At 38.0% G+C, this 25,853-nt stretch overlaps 1 protein-coding gene across 1 annotated transcript in view; it reads left to right on the top strand.

The window, feature by feature from the left end:
- LOC124605329 (vacuolar protein sorting-associated protein 13D) overlaps window positions 1–25,853 on the top strand; it is a 552,708-nt gene that overhangs the window by 95,513 nt on the left and 431,342 nt on the right. The window contains exons 13-15 of the mRNA XM_047136935.1: window positions 247–397; window positions 6,232–6,410; window positions 9,659–9,822. Of these exons, the coding sequence (XP_046992891.1) occupies window positions 247–397; window positions 6,232–6,410; window positions 9,659–9,822 (494 nt within the window). The remainder of the gene's footprint in view (window positions 1–246; window positions 398–6,231; window positions 6,411–9,658; window positions 9,823–25,853) is intronic.

Raw genomic sequence — 25,853 nt, 5'->3', positions numbered from 1 at the left:
TCCCATTTAGTTTGGTTGGTGGCTCATTTTCATAGGTGAGTATTTCAGGAATCCTCCTTTTAAGTGTTTTTGTGAAAATAGGTTATTAATACAATGAATCTCATTCTTTATATATTTTTTCTGTCTATTGCTTCATCAGAAAATTTGCTTTTTTATTTGTTAATTGTGCCATCTAAATTGATAATTTCTTGTGTTCCCCAGACAACTATATGAGTACTGTGTGCTAATCATTTTCTATACTTGTAGATCTCAAATGACACCAACAAGTGATATGAAAGGAGAGATACTACGAGAGGCGGAAGTTGGGGGCTCTAGTGACCTTTTATCAGAGAAAACTCAGCGAGAAGTGTCCCGTCTGCTGATGTTACAATTTACTGTGGAACACCTTTCAATTGAGGTATATTTTTATACAAAAAGTGAATATCATATTTTAGTAAAAGTAAGTCCAGTATGTAAGAGGGAATTACTTCATTTTCGTGAATATTGCCTTCTTTATAATATGTTTCAAAAATATTGCTTACAAATGTCAAATTTGGAATAAGATTATGTTCAATTCAGAGCAGTAATAGAGACTAAACACATACCTCATATCTAAGTTCTACCAAATGAGAATTCATTATGTGAACTGTCTCACCACCTTGCTCACAATTGCCATAATGAAGGCTACTACATTTTCTTTTCTACGTAAGGAAGACAGAAGCATTGGCTGCTGAACAATGATAGGTTTGCTGTCAGATAAAGTAACATTAATTAGTTGGAAGTAGCTCGTATTTGGCTAAGTGTTTTAAGAAACAGATGACATAAACATGATTGCCATATGAAAAACTTATCCTGAACCAGATTCCAGATTATCACCGTGAAGACAAATGTAGTCTGCACATGTTTTGTTGGATTTTCCATGACAGTATGTTTGTCATTATGTAACTTGTCTTTGTTTAAACCGTACAGCTAATAAAATTACCCACACTGTAGTAGACACTCATTCTTCACAGATGCTTAGCAAAGTGTGAGCAGCTGTATTATCAAGAACAACCCACTCATTAAAAGATACTAAAGACACCGTCCCTAATGAGTACTTCTGCTAACTAATCACAACGAAACATGGATTTCAATAATGTTTAACTACGTGGGTATCATATCTTATTCATTATGAATGTGGCAAAGAATGTGAGATATTAAATACCTATCATGATTTGGAGACATTGAAAGCTAATTATGATGTACTCATGTGGGAAGTGTTTGTGCAGAATGAAATGGGCCACCAGGGATGTCTGCCACCTTCACATATGAATGATGCAGAGATCTTCCATCATGAATGAAGATATTTTGTCAATGCACATGACCCCCTGATAACAATTCTGTTGAGACATTTGGAATGATTCTGAAGCATACATGTGTCCTGGGTCGTACTTCAACTTTTGCCTTTTTGTTAGGATGACTTATTGATACTGTAGTTAGCCTCGGTAATCTTGTATCCTGCAAAGCCCAGACAAGTAGACCACTACTGTTAGCATATATAAATATGTGGTACATGCTGCTAGGGAACTATTTCTAATTAAATTGTTAGTTAGCATACAAGTAATTTGTTTAAAATCCCTTTTTAACGAATCTCTGGGGATCAGAATACTTTTTCCTTAAATGTGGATTTGGGTCCAATTTGCCAACAAAGTAACCCATAATCATAATGTGGAGGTTTGACGCCATAGAGATTGTACTCTTGAATCAGAAATGCATATGATTTGACTCTAGCAAATTATAAAATTTATACATATGTGCCACACATTTTTCACTAACTCAACAAGCATTTATATGTCACATGTAAAATCAGCAACTGCTGTCTGAATTTGAAGGCAGCGTCCGGCACAAAGAAGAATTTTTTTGTATTCAGGAGTTTCTTTATTCAACTAATGACAGATATATGTGATTACATAAAAAGGAAGCCACCTTAAATATTATCCTTTATTTCTGGAAGTTTGTAAATCAGTTCAACACGCTGTTCGGTTACAGTGTTTGAGGTGGCAACAAACATATGCATTATTTGTAAAACATTAATTCACATTACATCCTTTTCTTTGATCTGTGCACAACAGCCACTCAGTATTTAGCTGTTACAGAATGGGTTACGCCCAGGCCTAGCGGCTGCAGTACAGTTAGCATGAAATAACAAAATATCATTCCACGCGAATGTACAGGGCATCTATCAATGATAAGAATGAGCTTTCTTCTTGCTGCATCCATATTAGCTTGTCAACTGTTAAGAAACTTATACAAATTTCAGCAGTCATCCAGTGCTAATAATGCCTTAAGTGCACAGTAGTGTTTTTATATTTTTAAATCACCTAGCAGTTTAAAATTGCGAGAATTGGAACTTGTTCGGAACTGAAAACGAGAAGCTATGACCTATGTATTGTCAATAGGAATTGATTGTAAATTACTGACATTCCCTCTATCAGCTCTTTAGCCGAACTAATTCAAAAATAAAAGAAATAGGTGTGAACTCTTGAATGTGATAGAAATTTCATCATATCTGGGTTGTATACTGTTCAATATTTATCACTTAAAAGTGGTGTTCATTAAAACAGAATTTCCAGGACCAATAGAAATATTCACTAAAAGTGGGTTCATTAATACAAGGTTTCACTGTAATATGTAGACTGTCCGATTGCTGTGTGGTGCTAGAAAAAAATTAATGTAGACAGAAACAGTGAAAGCGGTCTTGTTGTAAATGCCTCATTACAACTAATAACTGTATAGGAGATGTGTGGATTAATGTGTGATAAGGAGTGGAGGAGACAGGGAGATGGAAGAACAGGATGAAAGAAAGAAAGCTTTGGATTTGTCTTTAAGGAATTGGATGCAAGAATAATTTTATTGGTTCATTACATACATCTCAAGTCGTGGTTGATGTTACCCACCAGGAAGCAGAAATTGTCTGATACTAAAATGTAGACTTTCACTGCCGGAAATATCATGTCCATTATAATTATCTGGGCTGTTATGCCGTGGTCGGTTGCTGAATTCTGTGTCGATTCCCAACGTTTCATCTCCGACTGCGGGAGACATCTTTAAGGGGGTCCGTAGCTCGATGGAAGGTCCAACACACCCACTGCAGTCAGTAGCGAGCCAGTGGGAGTGTTGGACCTTCCATCAAGCTTTGGACCCCCTTGAAGATGTCTCCCGCAGTCAGAGATGAAACGTTGGGAATCGACACAGAATTCATCAACCGACCACGGCATAACAGCCCGTATAATTATAATGGACAGAAATTGTCTGTTTAGAAGTAATAATGAAGTCAGTGTACAAGATGTACAACTTTGCTTCCCCCATTTTTTCACCAACATTTGAGGCTTTAATGAAACAAAATGGTTGCACATGTATCATTCAGAATATTTTCTATCGCTGGCCACTACTTACTCCCATCTTTCGGGCAGTGTTCGAATCCCACGTCGAAAAAATTGTTCATCTTTTGAAGCAATCCACAAATCGATCCAATTTGTGACTTCTTCATGAGATCGGAAGTATTGGTCAGCCAGGCCATGCACCATTGATCTAAACATGTGATAGTCAGAGGGATCGATGTCTGGAGAATATGGTGGGTAGGGTACGACTTCCCATTTTAACATTTCCAAGTACGTTTTGACCTCTTTTGCAACGTGGGGTCATGCGTTGTCGTGCTGCAAAATCACTTTATCATGCCTCTTGCTGTATTGCGTCTGTTTGTCTTTTAATGCTCTGCTCAAATGCATTAATTGTGTTTGATAACGAGCACCTGTGATTGTTTCACTTGGTTTTAACACCTCATAGTACATGACGCCGAGATGGTCCCACCAAATGCAGAGCATGATCTTGGAGCCGTGAATATTCAGTTTTGCCATCGACATGGAAGCATGGCCAGAATATCCCCATGACTTTTTGCATTTAGGTTTATCGTAACAAACCCATCTTTTGTCCCCAGTCACAATGCAATGCTGAAATACCCTCCGTTTTTGTCTCTGAAGCAACTGTTCACAAACACACAAATACTGTTCAACGTCTCTTGGTTTCAGCTCACACGGGACCCAAGTTCCTTCTTTCTGAATCATGCCGATAGCCTTGAGATGTTTTGAAATGGTTTGCTGTGTCATTCCCATTAATTGTGCCATTTCGTCTTGAGTTTGATGCAAGTCTTCACTCAGCAATGTCTCCAATTCCGCGTCTTCAAAAACATTCTCTCTTCCACCACTGTGGCAGTAAGTGACATTAAAACTACCATTCTTGAAGCGTTGAAACCACTCACGACATGTTATTTCACTAATAGTGCCCTTACTGTATGTACTTGAGAACATTTGATGAGACTCGGCCACTGTTTTCTTCACATTGAAACAAAACAATAACACCTCCTGCAAATGATGAGAATTAGGCTCGTAAACTGACATTTTCAATGAAGAACAACTTTATGATGCAGGCACAAATTGACTAATGTTTGAATGAAGTTATGTTGACCGAGGTCCAAGCTAAGTGCCTGATATCTGCGATTTATTTCTTTCGCCTGCTACTTACTGTTGTCACCACCAACTGGCAAACGGCTAAAGCAAAGTTGTACACTTTGTACAATTCTAAAAGTGCTGAACTTTTCAGATTTATAATTATAGATCACCTAATAAATTATAGTAGTATGAAAAGATAGGTTGCTGCTCACCATGTAGTGGGGCTGTTGAGTCACAGACAGGTACAACAGAAAGACTGCTAAACAAGTAAGTTTCCAGCCAGATGGTTGAATTAATGAATGATGAGGGGGGGAGGAGACAGGGAGGTGGTAAAGCAAGATGAACGAAAGAAAGTAGCAATACTTCCACTTCCAACAGCTCACATCCATTTCATACCACAAAATCCTCAGACCTCTGCGGCTATCACATCTGTAGTGACAAGCAATGCCTCTCAAAATACACCAAGTGTCTCACTGAGGCCTTCACAGACTGTCATTACCCTCCCAATGTGGAACAGAAACAGACCTCCTGTGCCTTGTCTCTCCGGTCACCCACCATCTCCCAAAGGCCCACCATCTGTCCACAGAGGAACATTTCCCTTATTGTTCAATACCAACCAGGACTGGAGCAACTGAATCACATTTTCTACTGCGGTTTCTGTTACCTCTCATCATGCTCTGAAACGAAGAATGTTCTACCCATTATCCTTCCCACAGTGGTATTCCGCCGCCCACTGAACCTAGATGATAACCTTGTCCATCCCACATACCTGCTCCCAACCTCTTTCCTCATGGCTCATATCTCTGTAATAGACCTAGATGCAAGAACTCTCCCATACATCCTCCCATCGCCACTTACTGCATTCTACATGGGCATATCAGTCAACAAGCTGTCTGTCCACATGAATGACCGCTGACAAACTTCACCCAAGAAACAGCTGGACCACCCAGTTGTTGAGCACACTGCCCAATGCAGCATTATTCATTTCAATGACTTCTTCACAGCCTGTGCCATCTGGATCCTCCCAACCACCACCAGTTTTTCTGAATTGCGCAGGTGAGAACCCTCCCTGCAATATCTCCTGTATTCCCCTAATCCTCCTGGCCTCAACCTTTGGTAGTCATTCTTGTTCACCCACTTACCCACAGTCTTTTTATTTCTCTCCTTTCCTGCTCCCACCTACTCCCATCCTTTCCCCATCCTCTGTCTGGCTTTGGCAGCCTGAGACAGTGGTCGTATGTGTGTAAAATGTGTTTGCATGAATGTGTGTGTGTGTGTGTGTGTGTGTGTGTGTGTGTGTGTGTGTGTTTTGTCCAATTCAGAAGAAGGCCTTTTAGCCGAAAACTTACTTGTTTCGCTGTCTTTTTGTTGTGCCTGTGTGCGACTCAGTATCTTCACTATTTGGTGAGTAGCAATCTATCCTTGTCATAATATTGTCATTATTTTGTCCTGGTTTTTCTGTTGTTTGATTTTACCTAATAAATTATGATGTTCAATAAGCAAAAAGTACATGATGATGACAGATGTAGCATAATTTGTCAAAATGGCATGAGTGCTAATGCTGTGATATTTACAGTCTGCTTCAAACTCTTCACTAATTTCCTAAGCTATGAGAGCTTGAAGAGTCAAAATATTTGTTCTGTTAAAATGTGCCTAAAATATTTATATTCAATGTTTTGGTAGGTTTTTGCTATAATTTGATAAATTTGTTTGTGCATTGGTACACCATGCATTGAAAAATAATTTCTGCTTGTCTCATCCATAGGTCCAGTCCAGGGGCCGTAGCATAGCTGAGCTGCAGGTCTCAGGAGTGCGGGCATCATTCACGAAGCGTCCATTTGATACCAGCATGTCGCTCAGTGTTCACAGTCTACTGTTGGCTGATGCATTACAGACATTTGGCCCAGACTTTGAGCTGCTTGTTGCAAGTCATAAGCATGTTGGGTAAAGAAGTTTCCTTTTTGTCATCGTGTTGTGTTTATTTATTTATTGGCAATTTTTGAAATTTTGATTTATAGTGATTCTAGCTCTCACTATTAAAAGGGCTGATCTTGTATAAACCCTGTTTCTTTTAAATTTATTAAAAGTAAATAATGTTTCTACTTAATGGAAATTGTGGCTACAAATTGCGAAATTGCTTTGGGATTGTTTAAAATTCTTATTCTCTCACTGTATGAATGATAGAAATTTATATAGTCAGTGGTGTGAAAATGTTTCTGGTGCTGTTTCAGTGTTGAATCATTATATCATCCAAAGAATTTTAGTTAGTGGTTGATTAATTTAATTGGCAAGGAAAGTGTTCATGAGGTCTTTAATGAATTTATTCTATTTGAATGCAAGTTTAGTTATCAAAATACACAAATATAAGCAAAGAAAAATTTATATTCAAATAGAAACTGCAAGTGAAGTTTTGAATAGTCATATTTGTCTCATTCTTCACATACATTTTGTCTTTCCTGACAAATCTGTTAAGTGTAATGGAGATTTTGTTTAACTTCTGCAAGTTGTTAATGCATGTTAAAGTTACAGACAGAACTGTGTGCTGACTGAGAACTCTAAACAGTGATCTTGGCTTTTGTGAGCAAAGCAATTGCTGTCTGAGCTAACCTGGCACAGCTTCCGTCCTACCAGTACATCGCTCCTACTTTCTAAACTTTCTGGGAATCTAAAGCATACCTTGATTGCTTCGCACTCCTCCTTTGTTTCCATAAAATGCTAGGATAGTTCTTCCACAAATGGTTGCCTGATTTCCTTTGCCACACTTGTTATCTGAGCTTGTGTCCCCTCTTTAATGGTCACATGATTGACAATGATAAATCCAAATCTTCCTTTTTATTGCTTTAGTTGGTTGCTTCTCTCTCTCTCTCTCTCTCTCTCAAACCCCCCCCCCCCCCCCACTCCCCCCCCATCCCGGTTCCTTATCTTCTACTCATAACTTAACAAAATGACTTATTGTGTAAAGCAATTGATGTTAGATCAACACAGAAAATGACCTTTGGTCAAGCTGAACTTAGAAAACGGTTACAAAAATGTAAATTTAAGATTTTCTTTGGCTGGTGAAATTTCTCAGATTAGCTGTATTTGTCAGTTTACAACCTAGTGACATTACAAAACAATACATTAGTTTTGTGAAAATATGAGTTAAAAAGAAGTAAATAATAAATTAGTCATTGTTAAACACAAAAAATGTTAAATACATATCTGAATACATCAGTTTTACGTTGCTAAATCTCATAATATATTCATAGATTTGTAAGGTTAGGTTAAGAAAATCACTAGCTATGCAAATAATAAGTGCAGATAATAACTGATGTCGTAACAGTTCTTGTAGATGACTCATACTTAATGTGGCTAGTTTAAGGCTGGGGCGACCAAGATTTTACCTTCTGGGCACATCCTGGCAGGAGTGTCGTAGTGCTCAGCTTTGCTGCACAAAACTCCCCCCCCCCTCCCCCTCCCCCCCCCCCTCTCTCTCTCTCTCTCTCTCTCTCTCTCTCTCTCTCTGCACTCTCTGAGCAAAAGGAGAGGAAAGAGAGGGAAACAGCGAATGGGCCACATTTAACTGCCAGTGCAGTTTCATTGCATACATCTTGGTTTTATATTTCAGATTTCACAACAACGTAGATCAGAAACAAAACAAATATTCAGTATTATTTAATTACTTTTGGCACACTGAAGACATGATTATTATCTAGTACAAACTGTCAGCATATGGACAGACACAGACAGTTTCGCAGATTTCTGTACTCAAGTTTCCATATAATCATGACTTGATTAGTTTCATAACCGAAGGAAGATTTTTCGCTCAAATATGATGATCAAAATATTGTAGCACTTTCGCAACCTCATTATAGTGACACGGAAGCTCTACCCAAGGAAAGATATGCAGATATTGTGGGCAGTTTTAACATATAATAATTTGTCATTAAAATGCGAATTCCCTTGCAGATCAATCTGTTACATCTGCACATGCACAGGGGTGTTTTCAATTGAATCAGCAAACAGTTTCAAAAACAGAAGTAAGATTTACAGCATCCTCAAAACATTTAAGAAACTGTTTTCATAATTCTTTCAAGGCTACAGTGAATTCTTCAGACCTCTTGTCATCTTTAGCAGCAGTGAGCTTAGGGAAGTGGACTGTGTTTGTCAAAGTATCCCTTCTATAATGCAATTTTATTTTTAAATGCATCCCAATCAGATCAGAAAGAAGTTCTTCATCATCTTGCAATGTCTTACTGTGGATGGTGTACAGTCAAAGCCACTTAAAATGCGAGGTCAGCAATCCATAATTTTCGTTGTTGCACTCCTTTTTCCTTCATAAATTCAAGAATGGTGAGTTTAATTGAAAAATTATTCCAGGCATGGCCCTTGACTTAAAAAAAATGTAATTTGCAGATGTACATAGTACCCATGCTCAGTGTACAATTCCATCAAAAACATTTGCGGTTGACAGTAGAATAATGAGTGTGACTTCAGAAATTTTTCTGTTCATACCATCAAATATTCTTCACATGCTGCATGCCTGCAAATTTAGCACAAGTGCTTCTTGATGTACTGAACAATGAATCAATCTGTCAACCAGGGTAATTCTTAGTTCTTTCATTGTAAACTAAATCTTTAAATTCTTTACCTACTCAAATCCATATTTGGTTCAGGCTGGGGAGAAGTTTGAAGATTGCACATCTTCCATGTTACTTTCCTCCAGCTTTATAACATGACACTGTTGATAATATATGCTGTGTATCTGTGATGTACAATTAATACCTGTGGTCAAAGTGTGATAATTATGCCAGTAACTGATTTCAGTGATGTTACCAGGCATGTTCATTGCTAATTTAGATCAATAATGAAGCTCTTCCAGTGCACCCAAATTTAGTGTTAGGCAGTAGAGCAGATTTCCGAACAGAGTTCAATTTCCGAACTGACGTCAAAATTGATCTCCATTCAGAGATGTTTATACTGTTGGCTGTAAGGTACACACGCCATATTGCAGCTGATACATTAGAGCCTATGAAATTCTGTTGTTTATGAAAATTTCTCTTATTATATTAAAGTTACTTTTGTCAGCTATCTATAATTTTGGCTAGGACTTCAACAATAATAATAAAAGAAAAAAACATATTAGACATAATGAAATTTATTATGCAACGGGCAGTGCATCTTTTAAATATGTCACTTATTTTCCTGTACAGAATGGACAGTGTAAGCGGTAGCCTGCGGGACAGTGAACCTACATCTCCAACTTCGCCAGGTTCACCTGATCCCACAGCTCCTCGTTCATTCAAAGCGACATCACCCATCGCACTTACTCAGGCATTATCTAGCCTCCAGTTAGACCCTCTAGCTTCATTACGAGGTATGTATATGTTGTAATTTATTGTTGTATGCTAAGTTGTCACTCATGTGAAAGTTACATATGTCCATTTTTCATTTACTATGGAAATAATAGTTTTCATACGGGTGGAAACTGCTGAAAAGTTGTTACATATTTAGGAGCTGTGCAAGACTCCTACATTTCCCATGTTACATGTTACTGTCGAAAGGAAGTCATACGTCTGACAAATTAAGTTGGCCATGCTGACAAAAAAAAAGAAGAACTGACTCTTCTTCTTCTTCTTCTTCTCCTCCTACTCCTCCTCCTCCTCCTCCTTCTTCTTCTACTTTTGAAAGAAAAGATCAGGGTTTTTGCTGTGCAGGATAATTGAAAACTAAGTACTCAAGAAATACTGTAAGCGAAATGATTAGTTAATACAATTGGCAAATAAAAATTTGAATCTCGAATTATCAGTCTATCAGTAGTCCTTAAGCATTTTCTTCATTGGAATTAGGAAACAGTGAAAGAAAGGAAGATTCATGTTGGAAAATAGCAAAAAAATTGCTCTAAACAGTTGATCAAAAAAGGCACAAAGTGCAGGCAACTTCCAGCCGTTTATTTGCACTTTATGTATTCTGATTCAGTATTTACAACTATTTATCCTAGGAGTTTCTTGTTTCCTGCGAACCTCTTTCCCTGACAATGTTGTTGTTGTTGTGGTCTTCAGTCCTGAGACTGGTTTGATGCAGCTCTCCATGCTACTCTATCCTGTGCAAGCTTCTTCATCTCCCAGTACCTACTGCAACCTACATCCTCTGAATCTGCTTAGTGTATTGATCTCTTGGTCTCCCTCTACGATTTTTACCCTCCACGCTGCCCTCCAATGCTAAATTTGTGATCCCTTGATGCCCTTCTCTTCTCTCCAATCCTATTCAATACCTCCTCATTAGTTACGTGATCTACCCACCTTATCTTCAGCATTCTTCTGTAGCACCACATTTCGAAAGCTTCTATTCTCTTCTTGTCCAAACTGGTTATCGTCCATGTTTCACTTCCATGCATGGCTACACTCCATACAAATACTTTCAGAAACGACTTCCTGACACTTAAATCTATACTCGATGTTAACAAATTTCTCTTCTTCAGAAACGATTTCCTTGCCATTGCCAGTCTACATTTTATATCCTCTCTACTTCGACCATCATCAGTTATTTTACTCCCTAAATAGCAAAACTCCTTTACTACTTTAAGTGTCTCATTTCCTAATCTAATCCCCTCAGCATCACCCGACTTAATTCGACTACATTCAATTATCCTCGTTTTGCTTTTGTTGATGTTCATCTTATATCCTCCTTTCAAGACACTGTCCATTCCGTTCAACTGCTCTTCCAAGTCCTTTGCTGTCTCTGACAGAATTACAATGTCATCGGCGAACCTCAAAGTTTTTACTTCTTGTCCATGAATTTTAATACCTACTCCGAATTTTTCTTTTGTTTCCTTCATTGCTTGCTCAATATACAGATTGAGCATACAATGTAATGTTTAAAAATTTTTCTTCCTTAGGACCAGCAGCGTAATGTATGTCTGACACTGACACGATTATTAGAGTAGATGCAACAAATAGCTGCATAAAATAAGTAAACTTTATTTATGACAGACTGTTTCAGCTTTACCACCATTATCAAGTACATCTAGATTAACGTGACGTCCATATTACTTTGTTAGTGGACTATCTTATAACTGTCACTGTTTCAGTGAGATGGTAAGTGATGTGAATAAGTTGAAAATAAAATGTTAACTACAATGCGACAGTAATTTGACAGTTCCACTCTTATGACACTGGAATTGTCAAATTACTGTCACGGCATCATTAACATTTTATTTTCAATGTCTTAACATCATTTACCATATTATTAAAAAAATGATAACTATAAGACAGTCCACTAACAACATAATATGGACATTGCATCAATCTAGACGCACTTGATAATGGCAATAAAGCTGAAACAATCTGTCATAAATAAAGATTTTTTTTTATTATAAGTGGCTATATGGTGCAGCTACTCTGATAATCATGTTGCTAATGCTTAAAAAGATAAAAAAGTGGATTTAAAATGTGTTTGTGTTTTTCTTGTTGAAAAAATACATAACTCATCTGTCACAATTGAATTTATTTGTTTGTCAAACAAACATGTGTGTGTAACACATTTATTTCTGTTCTAGACAATTAATGAGTGAAAAGTTTTTAACTTCAAGAATGAAAATTAATTCCTAGCTGAAGAAAAGATCAGAAATGTTTATAATGTTTCTTTCATTTGTATGTACTGTGGTTATTTTTTTCCTTACATCACATTTAGTGTTGCTTTTTCCTTTCTTATTCATTTTGTGAGATTTAGTAATCAATGATAATGATTTCATACTGTACTCATAATTAATTATCAAAATAATAATAATAATAATAATAATAATAATAATAAACACAGAAATTAATGACACATACAACACAGAACAAAATTATAAATGAAGAACAAAAAGGCTGTTGCAAAGGAGCACGAGGATGTAAAGAGCAACTGATAATAGATGCAGAGGTGACATATCAAGATAAAACTAAACAAAGGTCGCTACACTATGCATACATTGATTACCAAAAAGCTTTTGATAGTGTACCCCACTCATGGTTACTACAAATATTGGAAATATACAAAGTAGATCCTAAATTGATACAGTTCCTAAACATAGTAATGAAAAATTGGAAAACCACACTTAATATCCAAACAAATTCAAATAATGTCACATCACAGCCAATACAGATTAAGCATGTAATATAACAAGGAGACTCATTAAGTCCTTTCTGGTTCTGCCTTGCTCTGAACCCACTATCCAACATGCTAAATAATACAAATTATGGATACAATATTACTGGAACATACCCACACAAAATCACACATCTGTTATACATGGATGATCTAAAACTACTGGCACCAACAAATCAACAACTCAACCAATTACTAAAGATAACAGAAGTATTTAGCAATGATATAAATATGGCTTTTGGAACAGACAAATGTAAGAAAAATAGCATAGTCAAGGGAAAACACACTAAACAAGAAGATTACATATTGGATAACCACAGCGACTGCATAGAAGCGATGGAAAAAACAGATGCCTATAAATATCTAGGATACAGACAAAAAATAGGAATAGATAATACAAATATTAAAGAAGAACTAAAAGAAAAATATAGACAAAGACTAACAAAAATACTGAAAACAGAATTGATAGCAAGAAACAAGACAAAAGCTATAAATACTTATGCTATACCAATGTTGACCTACTCATTTGGAGTAGTGAAATGGAGTAACACAGACCTAGAAGCACTCAATACACTTACACGACCACAATGCCACAAATATAGAATACATCACATACATTCAGCAACAGAAAGATTCACATTAAGCAGAAAGGAAGGAGGAAGGGGATTTATCGACATAAGAAACCTACATTATGGACAGGTAGACAATTTAAGAAAATTCTTTCTAGAACGAGCAGAAACTAGCAAAATACACAAAGCAATCACTCGTATAAATACATCAGCTACACCACTGCAATTTCATAACCACTTCTACAACCCTTTAGATCACATAACATCAACAGATATGAAGAAAGTAAATTGGAAAAAGAAAACACTACATGGCAAGCACCCGTATCATCTAACACAGCCACACATCGATCAAGACGCATCCAACATATGGCTAAGAAAAGGCAATATATACAGTGTGACGGAAGGATTCATGATTGCAATACAGGATCAAACAATAAACACCAGGTATTACAGCAAGCATATTATTAAAGATCCCAGTACCACAACAGATAAATGCAGACTTTGCAAACAACAAATAGAAAAAGTAGATCACATCACAAGTGGATGTACAATACTAGGAAATATAGAATACCCCAGAAGACATGACAATGTAGCAAAAATAATACATCAACAGCTTGTCTTACAACATAAACTTATAAAACAACATGTTCCCACATACAAGTATGCACCACAAAATGTACTGGAGAATGATGAATACAAATTATACTGGAACAGAACGATTATAACAGATAAAACAACACCACATAACAAACCTGACATCATACTCACCAACAAAAAGAAGTAATTAACACAACTAATCGAAATATCCATACCCAATACAACAAATATACAAAAGAAAACAGGAGAAAAAATTGAAAAATACATCCAGCTGGCTGAGGAAGTCAAGGACATGTGGCATCAGGATAAAGTTGACATTATACCAATTATACTGTCAACTACAGGAGTCATACCACACAGTATCCACCAGTGCATCAATGCAATACAGCTACATCCAAACTTATATATACAAGTACAGAAATCTGTAATTATTGATACATGTTCAATTACCCGAAAGTTCCTAAATGCAATATAACACATACCATACAGTTAAAAGGAAGTGACGCTTGATCAAGGTCTGCGTCACTTTCCATTTTTAACCAGGCTTAACGTCTGAGAAAGTAAAGTATTTTGTCTTGATCAAGCGTGACTTCCTTTTAACTGTACGGTATATGTTATATTGCATTTAGGAACTTTCGGGTAATTGAACATGTATCAATAATTACGGATTTCTGTAGTTGTATATATAAGTTTGGATGTAGCTGTATTGCATTGATGTACTGGTGGATATTCTGTGGTAGGACTCCTGTAGTTGATAATATAATTGTATATAAAAACAAAGATGAGGTGACTTACCGAACAAAAGCGCTGGCAGGTCGATAGACACACAAACAAACACAAACGTACACACAAAATTCAAGCTTTTGCAACAAACTGTTGCCTCATCAGGAAAGAGGGAAGGAGAGGGGAAGACGAAAGGAAGTGGGTTTTAAGGGAGAGGGTAAGGAGTCATTCCAATCCCGGGAGCGGAAAGACTTACCTTAGGGGGAAAAAAGGACAGGTATACACTCGCACACACGCACATATCCATCCACACATACAGACACAAGCAGACATATTTAAAGACAAAGAGTTTGGGCAGAGATGTCAGTCGAGGCAGAAGTGTAGAGGCAAAGAAGTTGTTGAAAGACAGGTGAGGTATGAGTGGCGGCAACTTGAAATTAGCGGAGATTGAGGCCTGGCGGATGACGAGAAGAGAGGATATACTGAAGGGCAAGTTCCCATCTCCGGAGTTCGGATAGGTTGGTGTTGGTGGGAAGTATCCAGATAACCCGGACGGTGTAACACTGTGCCAAGATGTGCTGGCTGTGCACCAAGGCATGTTTAGCCACAGGGTGATCCTCATTACCAACAAACACTGTCTGCCTGTGTCCATTCATGCGAATGGACAGTTTGTTGCTGGTCATTCCCACATAGAATGCATCACAGTGTAGGCAGGTCAGTTGGTAAATCACGTGGGTGCTTTCACACGTGGCTCTGCCTCTGATCGTGTACACCTTCCGGGTTACAGGACTGGAGTAGGTGGTGGTGGGAGGGTGCATGGGACAGGTTTTGCATCGGGGGCGGTTACAAGGATAGGAGCCAGAGGGTAGGGAAGGTGGTTTGGGGATTTCATGGGGATGAACTAACAGGTTACGAAGGTTAGGTGGAATGATGTCAACTTTATCCTGATGCCACATGTCCTTGACTTCCTCAGCCAGTTGGATGTATTTTTCAATTTTTTCTCCTGTTTTTTTTTGTGTATTTGTTTTATTGGGTATGGATATTTTGATTAGTTGTGTGGTGTTGTTTTATATGTTATAATGGTTCTGTTCCAGTATAATTTGTATTCCTCATTCTCCAGTACATTTTGTGGTGCATACTTGTATGTGAGAACATGTTGTTTTATAAATTTATGTTGTAAGGCAAGCTGTTGATGTATTATTTTTGCTACATTGTCATGTGTTCTGGGGTATTCTGTATTTGCTAGTATTGTACACCCACTTGTGATGTGATCTACTGTTTCTATTTGTTGTTTGCAAAGTCTGCACTTATCTGTTGTGGTATTGGGATCTTTAATAATATTCTCACTGTAATATCTGGTGTTTATTGTTTGATCCTGTATTGCAATCATGAATCCTTCCGTCTCACTGTATATGTTGCCTTTTCGTAGCCTTGTGTTGGATGCGTCTTGATCGATGTGTGGCTGTGTTAGATGATACGGGTGCTTGCCATGTAGTGTTTTCTTTTTCCAATTTACTTTCTTCGTATCTGTTGATGTTATGTGATCTAAAGGGTTGTAGAAGTGGTTATGAAATTGCAGTGGTGTAGCCGATGTATTTATATGAGTGATTGCTTTGTGTATTTTGCTAGTTTCTGCTCGTTCTAGAAAGAATTTTCTTAAATTGATATTATTATTATTTTATTGTTATTAACTGTAGCCACACAGACTAAGTTTAGGAACTATGACTACGTGAATAATTATTTGTGTTTTTCTGCTACCATTTCCATTAATTAAGTTATTTATTATATGTTTTATTTAACTCATTGCAATGCCTTTTGAGCATGATTTGCTCATCATCAGACGTTTATGCTTACTCGTGTGATATAATTTTTATATGTAGATTTTGACATCTCAAAGCTTCATCTACATCATTGATGCACTGACGGAGCTGTTGTTCAACATTACACTATTGCCCTGCTTATTTTAACATTGTTTTTTGATGCACTTTCACTACACAGTCATTTCTCCATAGAAGTAAACAGTCTATCATAAATACAATATGGTGCCCTATCAGTGTGTGGATGAATACCGATTGTTTCTTTCAGTGTTATTTACAGTACTGATGATCTGGTAGTCATATGATTCACACTAGTACATCTTTAATCTATTGCATTAGTATTGCTTTAAGGTTTTTGAAGAATTTTGAGTTTTCAAATTCAGTTGTCTGATTAAGAATATTATCACAATTTTTTGTATTATGAGTTAAAATTTCAATTTCTTCCATCATGTCCATTCTTTTACTTCTTTTGATTTTGTGTGATATTTCCAAGTTGTCTTCAGTTTTCAAAGAGTGGCCTGTGTTATTAATGCATGTTGCTACTGCTGGTTTGGCATATTTCTCTACTCTGTAGCAGCCCACGCCCCAATTCACACAGAATTGGCATGACGTGGCACAGCGAGTTAGGGATGTAGTACAGATGGGACATGGGCAATTCACACTGAAATGGTGCTGTCAGAGACATGTGGGACAGTTGTGCTATGAATGAATCGGAATATGTAGTCTTCACTAGATGAAGATATTAATATGCTTGATCTTTTGTAACTCGTAAACGTTCAGCAGTGAAGATGATGATGGGTACATCCATTATGGTTGAAAAAAGGGAAAAAATATGATACATTCAACATAACACATTAAAGAGCCGAAGAAACTGGTACACGTGGCTAATAGTATGTAGGGCCTCTGTGAGCATGCGAAAGTGCCACAATACCATTTGGCATAGACTCAACTAATTTCTGAAGTAGTGCTGGAGGGAATTGACATCATGAAAGCAGCAGGGCTGTCCATAAATCCGTAAGAGTACGAGGGGGTGACAACTCTTCTGAATAGCACAATACAAGGCATGCCACATATACTCAATAATGTTCATGCCTGGCGGGTTTCGTGACCAGCGGAAGTGTTTAAACTCAGAAGAGTGTTCCTGGAGCCACTCTGTAGCAATTCTGGACATGTGTGTTGATGCATTGCCCTGCTGGAATTGCCCAAGTCTGTCGGGTGAATGGATGCAGGTGATCAGACAGGATGCTTAAATCATCTGTCAGAGTCGATGTAGATGTATCAGGGTCCAGTATCACTCCAACTGCACATGCCCCACACCATCACAGAGCTACCACCAGCTTGAACAGTCACCTGCTGACAAGCAGTGTCCATGGATTCATGAGGTTGTCTCCATACCCGTACATGTCCATCCACTCAATGCAATTTGAAACGAGACTCGTCTGACCAGGCACATCAGTCATCAACAGTTCAATGTCGGTATTGATGGGTCCAGGTCAGGCATAAAGCTTTGTGTTGTGCAGTCATCAAGAGTACACGAGTGGACCTTTGGCTCTGAAAGCCCATATTGATGGTGTTTCATTGAGTGGTTCACACACTGACACTTCTTAATGGTCCAGCGTTGAAATCTGCAGCAATTTGTGGAAGGGTTGCACTTCTGATATTTTGAACGATTCTCTTTAGTCATTGTTGGTCCTATTCTTGCAGAATCTTTTTCCGACCACTTCAATGTCAGAGATTCCTGATATTCAAGGTACACCCGTGAAATGGTTGTACGGGAAAATCGCTAGTTCATCGCTACCTTGGAGATGCTGTGTCCCATCGTTCATGCGCCAACTATAACACCAGGTCCAAACTCACTTAAATTTTGATGACTTACCATTGTAGCAGCAGTAACCGGTCTAACAATGCGCCGGACAAGTTATCCTATATAGACGTCGCCGACTGCAGCACCGTATTCTGCCTGTTTACATGCCCCTCTATTTGAATATGCATGCCTATATAAGTCTTTGATGCTTAAGTGTATGTTAGCATAAAATAGATAAGGAGATAGATAAGTGTAAAACATCCAAAATGCAGAAGACTTAGGTTATATCAATAGCAAAATCCCATTTCTCATTCACTGCTTGCTCTAACACACACCATTTGTTGGACATTATGTGACTGAAAATAGTTACTGAATGTTTCACAAATGAAACTGTTAGTGTAGACAGGAAAAATTTATGTACACGGTATATAGCTAGCTCAACCAATGGATCTGCAGCTGTCTGCTCCTAGTTTGAAAAATGAAAATAGCTCTTAATGCAGTACTAACTGAGAATGTGATTGCAACTGACTTCGGTATACGAAAGAGAAATGTATGTCACAAATACGCCTACTGCATGACCATGATGTTGACTGCTGCATGTTATAGCTCATAGTGATCAAATGTCAAAATATATGTTATTTACTGGGAACTGGAAAGAGATATTGCCCTTCTTCCATGGTTCAATTTTTTTTGATATGTTAACTGTATTTAGTATGCAGCAACCCATATCTTAAAACACTCCAAATATAAACTGAGCAGTGACTACATTCTTCCCTGTGAACTTTTCAAAATATGCCTGGTAATTTACTTATTTGAGGAGTACCACAATAAGTATGGGTAATAATGATAATAAAACCAGTTTACTATCAAGTTGTTATAAGTGACTAAAAGATGTTGAAAAATCAAATTTTTTTGCTGAATAATTGCCTCAAAATTGAGAGAGAGAGAGAGAGAGAGAGAGAGAGAGAGAGAGAGAGAGAGAACACGAGTAAATCCCAAAACTGTGGCTTTCAGCTTTTTACACAAAAAGTAGAAGTTTTACTGAGAAACTATCTGCAGAGATGGATGTAGCTTCGCTTCCTGTACATAAAACTTTTGTTTTAGGCACATTGGATGAGTTTAAATCAATGAAAACAGCTATCACACTATTTAAACGTTTGAAAATGCTGATCTATTGGTTTAAAAGGAGAAGATAAAGTAATCCATTTATAGTGGCTGTGCAGTGATGTCAAAAATGTATTTCACGTTTTGTACAAGTAGTACATTTTTTTGGATGGTAATCGACATATGAAAATTCAAAACCCAAGTTCCTGTTGGACTGTGTACAAAATAACACAGATGAAGATATAAATGGAAAAAATGGTTTATAAATAAATGCTCCAACTGAAGAATATACATAATGAATGCAGTAACATGGACAAAAATATGAGATGACCAAGTGGAAGAAATTAAATTGAAATTAATATAGAAGATAATTACAATCACATGCAAAAATATTCAAAATGAAAACAAAATGATAGGAAGAAAAATAAGAGCAAATGAAGAAGTTAATATGATGATTAAAATGACATGCCAAGGATTAGAAATTTAAAAAAAAGTATATTTAAACCAATTAATTGAGTTAGCTCAAACACTACGTACTATGATACAACACCACTGTATGTACAACTGCTATTTTAAGGTTCTAGAACATCATTGTAAAAATCTTGATTATTTGCAAAAGAGGATCCACCTGGGTGAATGTCTAGAGGGTGAGATACCTGGGGCCCTAACCATCATCACCGTATAAATGGTTTCAAAAACTCAATCCCACCTCTGGAGATTGTTCCTTGTTAGTGGAGAGGAAGTTACTGTTATTGAGGCATTTTCTTATTTTAGCATGGAATTTTGGTGTTGGGTCAACATGGACTTCATGTATGTGATTGTTTGCAAAGAATTAAAGTGTGTGTAATTTATACTCTTCTTTAAGTTTGTTATTGGTGGATTTAACTATATTTATTGTAAAATTATTTTTATTTGCTGCTTTAGTGGCCTATGTGTTTTTGTGTAATTTTACTAGCCTTGTAGTCTTGTACTGCTTGTTCCAGCATCGTTAGGTTCTGCAAAGTCTGCAGCTATCTTTAGTGTGCATATGGTGTCTTTTATTTTGTTGTGATTCGTTTTTGGATTTAGACTATGCTTCATGCTCTTTTTAGCAGTGCCCTTATATCGTGATTCAATTGAATGTCAGTTGTATTTACAACTCTTGGAAAATATTTATAGGGTTACTGTTCTTATATATGCATTTATTTATAGGTAGCTTGTTCTTCTTTCTCAGATTATCAAGCTTCCTTTTGTTGAGTACTACATTTTTTGTCATAAGTGCTTTTTGTTATGTTTTTGAGAATGTCATGGAGAAAATTACACAAATGACAGGCAGAACCACTATAGCACTCGTAGCTGAAATGCTTCTGATTATAACCTGACTATGCTGCTTCTCGTAGTACTGTTGGATGTGATAACCGGGTTTAGGGTATTATTTAAAAAGATCAGGTTTTGGATTGGCAGTATCTCTAACAGCTCTGGCCATAACAGCAAAGGGTAACTGAATTACTGCTGTACCCATAACTGTTCCTGGTAAGCGCAAATTTCATCCAGCTTTATTGCAAACCATTCCATTTATTAAGTCCCCCCCCCCCTTTTTAAACTCCATTTTAGACGTACCCTGTGGCTTCTCTGGAGTGTATAACGAATATGTCCAACATACAATCAACCTATAGAAACGTGGATAAGGGGTTAATACTTCCCTCCAACACTCAATTGCTTTGGATTTCCCCAGGAACAGCTGTACCTCACATGCTTGCATGGCAGTCCAGACCATTCTGGTACTTCGCTAGTGAATACTTGTACTCATTTTCGTACCATGCTCCACTTCACAGCTTAAGGGTATACAATAAAACATTGATACCAGGTGTTTAAACCTACTACTGGAAAACATATTGACACACCTAAACACACTCAACCTGTCACCACTTCAACTACTGATGTGTGGTAAAATAATGCAAAGTTACCATCATTTAGTCCCACTAAATGCCATAATTCAGTTACAGAAATGGCATGTATGGCGTGGAAAACAGATTCCTGCAATGTTACTGTCTCCAATTGTGCACATTGATACCATCTGTCAAAATCTGTAACAATCTGGCTACAATTATCTACCGACCTCAGCTGGTTTCATCTTAATTTTTCTCATTTGAATGGTAATGTCGGTCCGCCTTACTCCTTGTACCTGGCGCAGTGTGTTATTTAAATTTCAGATATCTTCATCATCTGCTGTTTGAAATACTATCTTGAAAAGGTGTCCAAATGTGTTTATCCATCCTCTCATTTTCCAAGTCAGTGTCCTTCACACCAGTCAGTTACCTGCTTCAACTGTTACCTTGGCTTCGTATAAGATGGTTGCAGTCAGTGATATTCCTCCTCTGCTTCTTTTTGCAAGTCCCAAGAGTGTCTTCTAAACAATGCACCTCATTTCTCATCTTCCATTCATTCTGAGTTAAACCGGGTGTCCACCGATGACTGTTTAATAGGATGTCGCACTGTCTTTAGAATGCAACTCCAAATTCAAGAGAGAGGTTCTTTAATTCACTCCCTATCCCCCAATCTACGAGTTGTAAGAGCACCAAGTTACTGTGTTATTCCTGGGTGCCTGGCGTGCCACCTGAGTGAAAGAGATTTCTTGTCATTTTCCCGCCCTCCTTACAAAAGCTTCAGTGCACAACAAAATTCTTCTGTACACTACACAATATGAATTCATTAAACTATCTAGCCTAATCAAGAGCAAAACCCCCAAAACAAAACAATGTAAATCCCAGTGGTTTAAACAAAAACAGATGTACACAGTTAACATGTGGTCTTAATGGATATGGTATGCTATAAGAACACTGAACATTTTTAAGGCCTAGCTTCTTTGCCTTCCTAGAGTTTGTCTTCCATAACACTGGTGGTTTAGGAATCTATGGCAATGTGTGTGCCGGTCCACTAAAGGGTTTGACTTGGCCTACATGAATAACCGATGTTTTCATCAGAAACTATATCTTCACATTCATTGGCGATGTCATCCCTGTCACACGATGTGGACCCTTGTACTTACTTAAAAACTTTCTCGTTCTTCCTATTCTTGGGTATAGGTTAGTTACCAATACCCTCTGATTTACTTGATAATACAGTAATTTCCCTGTGTGTTGCCCCATGTTCTCTTGACGTTTGTGTGCTTTTGTATTCACTTGTTTGATCTTCTGCCAAAGTTTTCTTATTCATATCATGAACTTCTTCATTGATGCATCATTGGCTTTGAATTTTTAGGTTTCAGAACCTTGAAAGGAGATGGTGCCATTCATCTCATTTGGTGACAGCCCTGCACTACTTTCTATTTTTGAATTATATTCTGAGACGACATATTGCAAATATGTATCCCAATTGACTACCAGTGTAACGGCTTATTATATGTGAAATTGTATGGTAAATCCATTCAGTACGACTATTCGCTTGTGTAAAGGAAGGACTAGGTTGAAGTTCTCAGGTACAAAGCAGGTGATGAACTGCTTCAAAAGGTCTGACATAAAATTTGTACTGTGATCTGTAATTACAGTATCAGGAACATAAAATGTTAGTATCCAACTATTAACCATTGCGTTTGCGACTGTGCTTGCTCACTGGTCTCGAATCGCTATCATTGCTATTAATGGGAAAAATGATTTGTTATCATTAGAATATACTTGTTACCAGCTGTTCACATCTACATCTACACTCCGCAAGCCACCCAACGGTGTGTGGCGGAGGGCACTTTACGTGCCACTGTCATTACCTCCCTTTCCTGTTCCAGTCGCGTGTGGTTCGCGGGAAGAACGACTGTCTGAAAGCCTCCGTGCGCGCTCTAATCTCTCTAATTTTACATTCGTGATCTCCTCGGGAGGTATAAGTAGGGGGAAGCAATATATTCGATACCTCATCCAGAAACGCACCCTCTCGAAACCTGGCGAGCAAGCTACACCGCGATGCAGAGCGCCTCTCTTGCAGAGTCTGCCACTTGAGTTTGCTAAACATCTCCGTGACGCTGTCACATTTATCAAATAACCCTGTGACGAAACGCGCCGCTCTTCTTTGGATCTTCTCTATCTCCTCCGTCAACCCGATCTGGTACAGATCCCACACTGATGAGCAATACTCAAGTATAGGTCGAACGAGTGTTTTGTAAGCCACCTCCTTTGTTGATGGACTACATTTTCTAAGGACTCTCCCAATGAATCTCAACCTGGTACCCGCCTTACCAACAATTAATTTTATATGATCATTCCACTTCAAATCGTTCTGCACGCATACTCCCAGATATTTTACAGAAGTAACTGCTACCAGTGTTTGTTCCGCTATCACATAATCATAGAATAAAGGATCCTTCTTTCTATGTATTCGCAATACATTACATTTGTCTATGTTAAGGGTCAGTTGCCACTCACTGCACCAAGTGCCTACACGCTGCAGATCTTCCTGCATTTCGCTACAATTTTCTAATGCTGCAACTTCTCTGTATACTACAGCATCATCCGCGAAAAGCCGCATGGGACTTCCGACACTATCTACTAGGTCATTTATATATATTGTGAAAAGCAATGGTCCCATAACACTCCCCTGTGGCACACCAGAGGTTACTTTAATGTCTGTAGACGTCTCTCCATTGATCCTATGTCCTATGAAAAAGTCCAAGAGTATATAAACCAAGCATTTCAAGTGTTTTGTCACTTCTGATAATCTTTGCAATGGCACTTGTCAGTAACTCAGATCTGCTCTTTGCACACATCCCAAATGGTCTTTCATTTAGTGGTCAATAGCTTGCTTTCTGGTTCTCCGCCAAAACTTTTCTGCTGCATGTCTGTCTGTTGGTCATTGTACATCCTCCATCACCCGCCAATAGATGATCATGGGCCTATTGCAAAATGTCTTTCCTAAACGATGCAGGAACTACCATACATGGTGGGTACTTCGTAGTTCTGCACAGCAAATCATATCTGTGGCTGTGACCTAAAAGGTCTACATCTGTTGCTTTTGCTTTCATTCATTGTGACAAGCTTCTGCAAAGTGCTTGCAGAACTCCAATTTTTCTACTTGGTGTGTCCGCGTTCAGCCTTTAACAACACTTCCTGTGGAGATTAAATGAAAACAATCGAACACTCACACCTTCAGCATCCGCCACGATACCTTGTGGCGCCAGACTCAGTGCCAGAAGTTAAGCATGACCACAAACAGCAGCCATCATGGCATACTCTCCTTTCCACATGTTATGTGCCTCTGCTAATATCCTTCTGCCGGACAAATATTTAGGTTGCTTTTGAACTGCTCAGCAACAAGTTCACACTCCACTGTGTTTAGCAACCCATCAGTCGTTCATACTTCATGCTTAAATCACACTGTGTTCTTTACCCTGGCTGCGCCTAGCAGTCCATTGACAGGAGTATACTTCACAGTGCCAATGAGGAGCGTTTCATTGCAGCATCGGCAGACTTGATTCATCATTGAGTACCCTACGCTCACTATTGGTGATGGATCCAGGGACTTAGCCCAGCTGTGAGCACCCTAGGCTCACCATTGCGGATGACCTCATATACTTCGGGTTTGTCTATCCTCAAGCACACTACACCTGTACTGCCACCCAAGGCCTTGCTCATAGGCTGTCAGACTGATCCAAGTAGAGCAACTCATGTCATGAGAAACTGTCGTAGTGTTCTGTTCTTTATGCTTAATAAACATACAGTTTTTCTTGGCTATCTACACACTTCAGTTGTAGCGTGTTGTTTCCCCTCAGTCACGAAACACTAAAGCTACATTTAGAGTTGTGTAATAGGAGTTTTCATGAAATGAAGGCAACTGTTCATGGTCCATCGGTTGTAGGCCTTTACAGCTATCATCTGAGGTGTATTTCATGAGGTTGACTTTAGACCATTAATTAATATGCTTGTATCGGCAGCATTTTTTAAACTTGGGAAGGTCATTTATGTAGCATAAGAATAAGAATCCATCCAGTAACAACACTTACGGGACTCCACATGTTATATTTCCAAGCTATGAAGTTAGTTTCATGCTGGGACACAGCTTTCCATTGTGACACACTGCTTTCTTTCATGAAAGTAACACTCCATCCACACAAGAGGGATATTGTTAATGCCGTACATTAGTTTTGAAAAGTGGAATTTTTTGATCCAAACAATCAAAGACTTTAGCGGGGTAGCATACCAACAGAATAATTTTTCTTCTTTAGCCCTGCTAGAGCTTAAATTTGTGAAGTCTAGGATGGCTTTCTTTGTGGAGCATACTTTGTGAAAGTGAGACTGACAAACAGTTAATGTGATAAGTTCAGAAAAATGATTAGTTGTTCTGTCATAGGCAAGTTGGTGCCAGATTGAAAATTATTTATGTGCTTGTCGCAAGCAGTGTGTAATATCCCACCACTCCAGCAGTATGGAAACTGAATGAGAGTGTGACCACAAGTAATGTACGCGTACCAGATAGTTCAACTTGTGGTGGCTGCTGCTCCAGAGCTTGCAACAAACATAGAAATTCAATAGATATTACCCAGTGATAACGCTATGAAACTGCATTTCAGTGAAAAGTCTGTTGCCAAATGGAACTCATTAAGCAAATAATCAAGCATCCTATGGTTAATGTTTCTGCATTATGTTTCTACAGCATCATAGGATATTCTGTGCTGCATTTGAAA

The sequence above is a fragment of the Schistocerca americana genome, chromosome 3 (genome assembly GCF_021461395.2).
Source record: "Schistocerca americana isolate TAMUIC-IGC-003095 chromosome 3, iqSchAmer2.1, whole genome shotgun sequence".
Classification (NCBI taxonomy): domain Eukaryota; kingdom Metazoa; phylum Arthropoda; class Insecta; order Orthoptera; family Acrididae; genus Schistocerca; species Schistocerca americana.
This window is presented reverse-complemented; position numbering and strand designations above follow the sequence as displayed.